Source organism: Gadus chalcogrammus, chromosome 12 (assembly GCF_026213295.1).
Source record: "Gadus chalcogrammus isolate NIFS_2021 chromosome 12, NIFS_Gcha_1.0, whole genome shotgun sequence".
Classification (NCBI taxonomy): Eukaryota; Metazoa; Chordata; class Actinopteri; order Gadiformes; family Gadidae; genus Gadus; species Gadus chalcogrammus.
Genome location: NC_079423.1, coordinates 14,632,702 through 14,641,971, shown reverse-complemented (window position 1 = coordinate 14,641,971; position 9,270 = coordinate 14,632,702). Strand labels below are relative to the sequence as shown.

General features: G+C 42.7%; 1 protein-coding gene across 4 annotated transcripts in view; it reads left to right on the top strand.

Moving 5' to 3' along the window:
* Nucleotides 1-5,757: 5,757 nt before the first annotated feature.
* Nucleotides 5,758-9,270, top strand: part of jak3 (Janus kinase 3 (a protein tyrosine kinase, leukocyte)) — a 28,318-nt gene continuing 24,805 nt past the window's right edge. For 2 of the 4 annotated variants that reach the window (XM_056603617.1, XM_056603618.1), the window contains exons 1-5: nucleotides 5,764-6,390; nucleotides 7,440-7,645; nucleotides 7,856-7,973; nucleotides 8,438-8,555; nucleotides 9,047-9,192. In XM_056603617.1, the coding sequence (XP_056459592.1) occupies nucleotides 6,371-6,390; nucleotides 7,440-7,645; nucleotides 7,856-7,973; nucleotides 8,438-8,555; nucleotides 9,047-9,192 (608 nt within the window). In that variant the 5' untranslated portion in view covers nucleotides 5,764-6,370. Of the gene's footprint in view, nucleotides 6,391-7,439; nucleotides 7,646-7,855; nucleotides 7,974-8,437; nucleotides 8,556-9,046; nucleotides 9,193-9,270 lie in introns of all 4 variants that reach the window. The other 2 variants (XM_056603615.1, XM_056603616.1) reach the window with 2 other exon arrangements.

Sequence of the window (9,270 nt, the reverse complement as noted above, 5' to 3'; positions counted from 1 at the left end):
GAAGTGATTTCTTTTTCCTTGTAATTGTAACGCCCTTAGATAGGAAAATATACATTTGTTTATAGATGTTCAAGACACATTAATAGAGGAAAAGAGTAAGGAATAAGTAGCAAGTCAAATAAAATATAAATTCAATTAAAAGAAAAATAATGGAATTTGTCAAATTTGATGAATGTTCACTGGAGTGGTTTAGTCGGTGAATAGGCAACCACAATAAGCAACGATTAGATATGTGTTACTCTCATCGATAGTTCTGGCCATCGGGCATACCTCCCCGTTGACAGCTGCATAGGCTGGACCGTCCTTTTCACCGGCCCCCTCTGTGCGCTTGTCATTCGGCGTGCGCTTGCGAGCGGGTTGTGTGCGCGTTCCGGGACAGGGCTCACTGGCCATCATAACTCAGTTCGGTAACGCGCAGACTATAGGCTGTTAGTTATTTCATATATAGTATAACTATGTGTGCAACTTTTTATGCTGTGTTATCTTCATTTTAGCAGTCAGATTCATTTCATTTGCCGTATCCCATGATGGTTACTATTCTCAGACACTTTCCGTAAATGCACGACATAGCAGTCCAACTCCACAATGTTAAGATCATGGCTCATCTGCAATCATCTGACGCAGTTTTACGCACAGGCTAGCCTAGGCTACAGGGGACACGTATGCGAGGGGCCCTGGAATGGCCAGACTTTTTAAAATTGTACTTGAAATCAAAAAACGTGACCCCTATTGGCCAATATCAAGAAACAAAAACAAAAAAAAATAAGCAGCTGATTGGGTAGAGTTGTGGGCCATGTCATGTGGCCAGGTTTGGAACCAAGTTCATAAAGTCAATTTTGTTGCCAAGTAATACGTCACGGCTACTTGACAGCATCGCGGCCAAATTTCGTCAAACACCCGTAAAAACAGTAACCACCAACACCACGGGAGTGATGTCCCAGCCGCCATAAATCCCTCCATGACCGCCTCGCTTGTTGCTGCGGAGGGGGAACCAGGGGCCGCGCTATCTAAAGCATGGATCGTGCATGCTAGGATACAATTGATGAACATATGAAGACATACTGGGTTAACATGGGACCTGAATCCTGTCGAAAATGACGCAGACGCGAAACACAACACAAACACCAAAAGAGGTACTTTTCTATAACCCTGTTTAAGGAAACTGGCAAACGGTGAAACTGTCCCTTGAAAATGTTTGCTTTAATCCCCATAAAAAGGAACTGTGTTATGGGGTATCTGGGGACAGTGATCTCCAGTCTGCACTCACAGCAGGCTATAGTGATTTCGAAAAATGCAGCTGCGTGCTTGGCTGAACATGAAGGATCCGAGAGCCGCAGAAAGGCTGCGTATGTTTTCCCCGGTGCTGATGCTGGTTTGTTTTGGTTTATTCGAGAATTGCACAGCGGTTCGATTTGTGTCTCTGTGGATGTTGTGATGTTGCCTCAGTATAACAGGGTGTTCTGTACTGCTGCAGATGTTGTAGGCCTGCCTCTTGGGTTAGAACGCTTAAAAGCTGTTACCAGCTTGCAGATGCACTGTGAATGTATTTTTATTATTCCTAGCACGCTTTTACACTTGGCACTGAATTACTTGATCAGTAACACAAATAGTTGCCTAGGGCCCAATGTCCACCTTAATCCGCCTCTGCACCAACACTTTTCAAAATTCGATAACATTTTCTCATAATTTTCTGAGGTTGAAGCTGAATCGTAGCTGGCTCATGCAAGCCACATGTCTGACTAGCAAGAGACTATTGAACATAAAAACACATTAATATTTCCTTAGTGAGTAGGCCTACCACGTTCCAACTAGTGGTGCCTACGCTGGGAAATTAACAGCATTGTTTTTGAAGTGTCCTGTGAGATAAACTTCTTCTTGAAGGTGAAAAATGTGCTTCTAGGTGAGACAGAATGGTTGAATCTTATCTAGTGTACCTACCTTTAAGTATTTTTTACTTACATCGTGTACATTTCCAGAACGTTCTATTTGTTTAAAGTTAATTATTTCCAATATATACATTTTCCACTTCCACTCTAAGGCTAGTGGGACCAGGTAATGGTTTGATAAGAACACCTTAAACTGTCCTTATTTCACCACAGGCTGTGATGTTGATCAGCCATTACAAAACATTTCAAAGTGTGGAGTTCCACCCAGATGCATGATTTATAGATCTGCCTGGTATAGTACCAGTGTGTACTTTAACTCTTATTAAATGCACTAGAGTCTCAAGGTCACAAAGGCCTCAACCTACCTCACTAATGCATACAAGGAATAAAAACCATTAGTCAACAGAACACAAAGAACGACCAGAAGAAAGGATCAAGGAAATGCCGCACAGCAATATGGCACATTTGCACAATATGATTCATGATCTGTGTGTAAACATAATCTTCGGTTACGACCGAAAATGAATTATGCCGAACTTCCAACTTCGCCAGAATCTTTAAAAAGTCTCCACAATGTAAAATCCTTTGAGATGGGGAGGACTTCAACAGGACACATCTGGCAACCAACCCTGATATTGAACACCCCTGGTTCGGCAAGGGGCTGGCAGTTGGGCAGGCGAGGAGTAAGCCAGCCCTTGCTCATCACATATTTTTCCAGGATTGACCTGACATTGCAGATAAATATTGTAGGAGCAGGTAGATTGACCTCTCACTTGTCCAACTGGATTCAACCAATAGTCAAGCGGGTGTCGTTTGTTTCATCCTTCTTTACGGTCTTCACAGTATTAAAAAAAAAAAACATCAGAGATGTGTAAAGTTTATCTAATCTAATCTAATCTAATCTAATCTAATCTAATCTAATCTAATCTAATCTAATCATGTCATTTACTGATAAAGGCTTTTGTTATTATGCGTTTAGCATTTTGACGATGCAACCCCATGCGAAGAACACCGAAACAAACTTATATTGCAGAAAAAGACTAGTTTGAGCCAGCAGGGACTTTCTGTATGGGTGTAAACCAACGTGTAGATAAGAGTAAGGGCAGGTCAACTCCCCAGCTACACCTTCTCAGAGATGTACGCACGAGGGTGCATGTGACGCTGCATTTTCTTCACACACACACACGCACACACACACACACACACACACACACACACACACACGCGCAAATGCATGCACAGGCTCACACAAATGCATGCACACACACACACACACACACACACACACACACACACACACACACACACACACACACACACACACACACACACACACACACACACACACACACACACACACACACACACACACCAGTCTTTAGTAACATCTTTAAACAAAATCCTTCTCATGCTATAATTCCCTTTACCAAATTATTCCCAGATGAATATTTTGGCTTATTATTCATCTGACTGGCATATTATCAAGGTAAATATTTGCAAAACGCAAGAGCTTGAGACTTGATGTAATAACTTGAACCAAGATCTGAACTCAAATGGTTACATTTTCACGTAGGTATAATTCATTTTCATTAATTATATATAATTAAATATCACACACATGTGAGTGGCTTTTGAAGTGGCGGAAGAATAAAATCACATGGGAGCTGGTGGCAAAAATGTTTTGCTTGTATGTTGAAATTTAGACTCATAGAAGATAATCATACAGTGGTGTTCTGACTGTGGAGTCATTGAAAACATATTCACGTGTGTCACTCTTGCTGTCAATGTGCTGCTCACGTTGATTACTTATGTAATTTCTAAGTAAAAAATAAACAGTGTTAATTCCAGGATGGCTTCAAAAGTCATCTTTGAATGTTTGCATTTCCCTCGATTCCCACGATGCGCCCATCCTTGGTGTTGCTCTGTGGAACAGATGAGCCAGAGGAGAGGTTTATAAATGGCTCAATTAAATTGAATTCAATTTAATTATATAGCCCTTAGTCCCCGGTACAGTCTCAAAGGGCTGAACAGCAACAAATATTTATGACAGGCCCTCTGGCATCGCCAGACAAATGCAAACCACCCCGCTCCCTACATGTTCAATACCTCTGGAGCCAATTGGATGAGCCTATTGGTCTCATGAAGTCTCAATGTTTTCATTTCTGCCACGTCCCGGCTTCTGCTTGCAGCCTACCAACCTTTACTTACTTTACTTTACTTTACTTAGCGGCAATTGGCAGACACCTTTGTCCAAGGCGACATACAACATATAAAAAAAACCACATCATGACAGTTAGTGCCAACATAGCACAAACTGATCGAAGAAGGGGAAGTGAAAATTTGTTTTTAGAAGGACTCCTTGATCTGGGCCCTAAGCGTCTAAGGCAGGGTGGAACAGCTGAAATAGGTGAGTCTTTAGATGTTTTTTAAAAGTGTCCAGACTGGGGGCCGAGCGGATGGGGCCCGGGATGTCCACCACGCCCACCTCGTGACTCACGAGGTGGGCGTGGTGTATTAGGTGGGCGTGGTGTATTAAGTGGCTGTGATTCATGAGGTGGGCGTGGCCCACGAGGTGGGCGTGGGCCATGAGGTGGGTCGTAGTCGTATGAGGTGGGCGTGACCCATGAGGTGGGCATTGTGTATGAGGTGGGCGTGATTCATGAGGTGGGCGTGGCTCATGAAGTGGGCGTAGTGTATGAGGTGGGCTTGACTCATGAGGTGGGTGTGATTTTTGAGGTGGGCGTGACCCATGCCATGAGGTGGGCGTGACCCATGAGGTGGGCGTGACCAATGAGGTGGGCGTGTGCATGACCTTCTACAGAAACAGCTGACGCAGACTCTTTTTCAAGTCCGTTCATTTTTTAGCTTTCTGTTTCAACTCATAAACGTGGGCTTCTGACGACGACCACAACAATTTTCAAAATTAGATAAATCAATATGCGCTTTAATGCACATTTTCTCATAATTTTCTGAGGTTGAAGCTGCATCGTAGCTGCCTTATGCAATCCACATGTCTGACTAGCAAAGGACTATTGAATATAAAAATCAATAATATTTCCTTTGTGGCCGCTGTGTGAAGGCCAAGTTCCAACTAGTGGTTACCGTACGCAAGTTGCGTAGCTGCGTACGTAAGGACCACTTACCTGAGGGTTCTGTTACAAGCAATCTCGCATGGTTACATTCAATGTGGACCATGTCCAGGGCTCTCTCTCCAAGAAGTGATCCCAATTGTTTTTTTTCCTGGTTAAGAGGAGGTTGAATTAAAATGAATAAAGGCACATTAGTAACCATGATACAAAGGTAAAATAATTCAGCCATAAAAAGTGTGTTATTCTGTATTCTGGCGTAACAGGAAGCAACCACTAGTGAAAAAAAAAGTGAAGCACTCCACCACCACAGCAGAGAGGAAACTCAAACCACAGAACCAAGCTGTTGCATGAACACAGATGAGTCAGATGAGCATTCTATAGACATACATCATGCACATTGTACATGAGATGATATGTTTCACTGCAGTTTTGTCTTTTTCACAAAGTAGTGATAATTGGTTATCTCAGTGATGTGTTGGATGTGTGAATAATAGGCCTAGAATATATGATGACATGGTAAATATAAATATATGGTAGGCCTACGATATGACATATGACCCAATGTGAAACCATATATGACGGGACACGATATGCCTACATGTATCATACATCATGATGTGTTCACACAATGTGATATGACAGGGGATAAGGGGAATGACGAGTATGCAGTTCACAATCGTGCCCCAGACTGCAATTAGAGGAAAGATGTGTTGCAAAGTGACGCTCTCTTCCGTCAGAAAACAGGAAATATGCCTGCTGGCTTCCATCTCACTTGGGTTAGTGTGTAAGTGAAAGTAGACGTGCTTTCGATGAGAACCTTCAACAAAATACTCAGAGAAGAACCGTGTCAAACCAAAGGTAAAAGGATTCTTTGGATTGATTAATTTACAAGCATACTGTATACAGTAGGCCTGCCTATATTTGTATTTGTAAATCTTTATAAAAGTTTCCTTTTATGTAATTTTTTACATTTGTCTGAGTCTATATGCATTTGTATGCTTCGGACTGATGTAGATTGGGCATGTACGACAAAATAAACAGAGTTGTAACCATTTAATCCTAGATTATTGTTTTTACTACCATTTTCGGCATCTTAACCAGTATCCTGGTTTGTAGCAAGCCTGGCTTATTAACAAACCTAATTTCATTATAAATACAACGTATAGCATTATTGAGTGGTACCCTAAAATATAAATAGTAATATGTTGATAAAAAAGATCAGCCATTACACTAACATATAACTGATTCAGATTGTATTAACAATTTTCTTAAAAACATTGACACAGAAAATTGCATCTTTGTGCTAGATTATAATCATTGCAACAACTGCAAGAGGGTTTTGTAATGTTTTTATTTTTGATTGATTCCAGTTGTGTATAACAGCAGACCTTCTGAATGGCCCCCATAACCCCAAGGTCAGACTCAAATGCACCCTAATATCCACACAGTCTGGGAGTCTCTTTGAGCGATAAAAGGTTGCCTGGTAATCATGAGAGATATTGATGAGAGGTGTAGCAGAATCAATTGCTCAGTCTCATTCAGAAGAGCTGGCCCTGGGGGTGGGGGGGGGGACGACGACGACATTAAAGAGAAATTCCTAATTTATTTAATTATGTTTTCAATGGTGAAATCCATTGCAATCTTAACTAAAGTCTTACCCGATTTACGGGCTTGAAGCCTTGAGAGTTGGGGGACTCACATTACATAGAAGTGGCAACTGAGAGAAACTGTCCTTTAATTTCTTACTCATTTCTTCAGGAAGTAGAAAGTACAAAGAGCAGTGAGGGTGGGGGATTTCACTCAAACAAGTGAAATTCAAATCTCACTTGTTTGAACTTTTGTATAAATTAAGTGTTGAACTGTTGGCACCGCTGTAATCAGTACAAATATAATCCAATCTCAGATTAAATTGATTCAGTCCATTTACAAGTTCTGTCAGTGGGGCCTTAACTCTAATAAACTACAGGCGCCTCCGTTATCAGTAAACATATATTCCAACGTCAGAGTAGGTTGGTACAGGCCATTTGAAACATCTGGCAGTGGGCCATAGAGGTTTTATATTTGATGTTTTTTTTACTAGAAAACTATTTATGTATCAGTGCACAATATAAGCTAATCTTAGGCAAGCTGAATTAAAAACAGTTTGGCATTGTGCATGATATTTATTGTAGAGAGCAAACTAAAAATCTTTTTTTGCAATGTAATTGAGGCTGCATCAGTTCATTAAACTCTGTTTTCATTGGAAGTTTTTTTCAATAACTTCCAACTTCCAACATTTATATAGCAACACTGCACTCTAGCCACGCAAAGAAATGGTATACTACTCCGATTTAGATTCTATGCTTGACTTGTCCGCAGCCTAACTTGTAAGGCGCTCTGGCTAAAAGCGTATGCTACATTTCAAGTATAAATATAAGGCTCCCATCTATTCAGGTCTTGAAGCCTTGTTGTACTTTTTGCACAGGTTTTCCATGGACCCAGTGGAAGATGAGTCGGTTCCTCTGATGGGCAGGGCCAGGGAGGACAGCGTACGATCCGGCTCCATCACCCCTCCGCGGATACAGCTCCACCTCTACTTCATTCCCAGCACCAAGAACGCCGTCACCATAGACCTGCGATTTGGCCCAATCACCGCCGAGAACATCTGCCTCGAAGCAGCCAAGAAATGCGGTAAAATAAATGTCCATTCGTGATACTCAGTTCCTTATCATGTGCCCCAGTTCCTTCTCGATTATTTTATCTTTCGTTTTCCGTCTTGTGCATTTTTCTGCCCCAAAGCAAAACCGCAGGGGCGAAATTCCGACTTAGGAAATTAAAGTTTCTCTCCACCATGTTTTGAGGCAGCCATCTGGATTCTGAATTCTGGTGGTCTTTCCGCAGGTATCCTTCCTGTGTACCACAGCCTCTTTGCCCTGTCCTCATCTGACCTCTCTTTCTGGTATCCTCCCACGCACGTCTTCAACCCGGAGAACCACACGCTCGTTCACTTCAGGGTCAGGTAAGAAGTCCAACGTCATCCAGTGCCATTGAAGCTAAACTGTGAGCGAGAAACGAACCGAAAACAAACGACTACAACTAAAAGTTTCTAGTTATAAACCCAGAGGAAGGAGCGAATTTGATTTAATCAATTCACTTTCCGTTGTCCTCCTTGTCATTGCATAATCAACCCTAACCTCATGATAAGCTTTGGAGACACTTATCGTGGCTGAGGTGCCTGAACCTGCTCTTAGCGGTTCTTATCAAGACATTATTGGCATTAGCCCAAATGCTACAGCCTCTGTAGAGGATACACCGCGGATCTCTAGGCCAGTGGGTCTCCGCTGCTTTGCATCAGCGATGCTGAGTCAGTCCAGCATAAGTCCCTCATCCAGAGACATATTGACATCATTTGTCTGGCAATTGTCACTTGTGTGCACGATGTTACATAACACTTTGATTGACCCCGGGGCTTGGCTTTTTCAGGTTCTTCTTCAGCAACTGGTTCGGACAATCCCCTCGAACGTCCTACCGCTACAGCCTGACCAGAGACAGAATCACTCCTGTCCTCGACTACTCCGTCATTGATTATCTCTTCGCCCAGGTAAAACAAGAGGGTCAACGTTTGACTCCATGTCTAACGTTGTGATCAAGGTATCCTTGATCAAGATGCCCCAGCCCGCCAGATGTGAGTGTGATTAAGCCGTTACAAGCCGTTGGGAAATCTGCCTTTTCCTGTGCCTTAGTGACATCACAAGTGGGCGTGTCCACCTAGGTTTATGATGGATAGAGAAGCAACATTTGCTACAGTCCACTGGGTAGGCTGTTAGACTGATCTATGCAGCATACATCCAGGTGAATACTCCCATGTTGCTCAGGCACAGGAAATGGCCGATTTTCAAACAGTTTGTAATTGGCTAATCACACCTACACCTGGTGGTATAATAGGGCCCCTTTAATGACGTTCACTGGAAGTTTCTTTGGATAGATTTGTCAGCAAAAAAAACTACGACTAGACTAGACTGTATATATAAATCTTTAATGCTCACGCATGTTAAGGATGTTTTCCCTCGGTTTGGGCGGCACACATTGCAGTGTCGCAGGGACTTTATAGCCAATGAGGGGGGGGTCTCTCCTCCCCTCAGCGTCCAGGAGGAGTGCCTGGGCCTGGCAGTGCTGGACTTGTGGAGGATGGCCAAAGAGAGGAACCAAAGCGTGAGGGAGGTCTGCAACAGCGTCAGGTATCCAAGGAGCGAACACTTCGTTCAAGAAAGCATGGCCTGTATAAATGACTGGTTGCACTAAATCCTCACAGACCC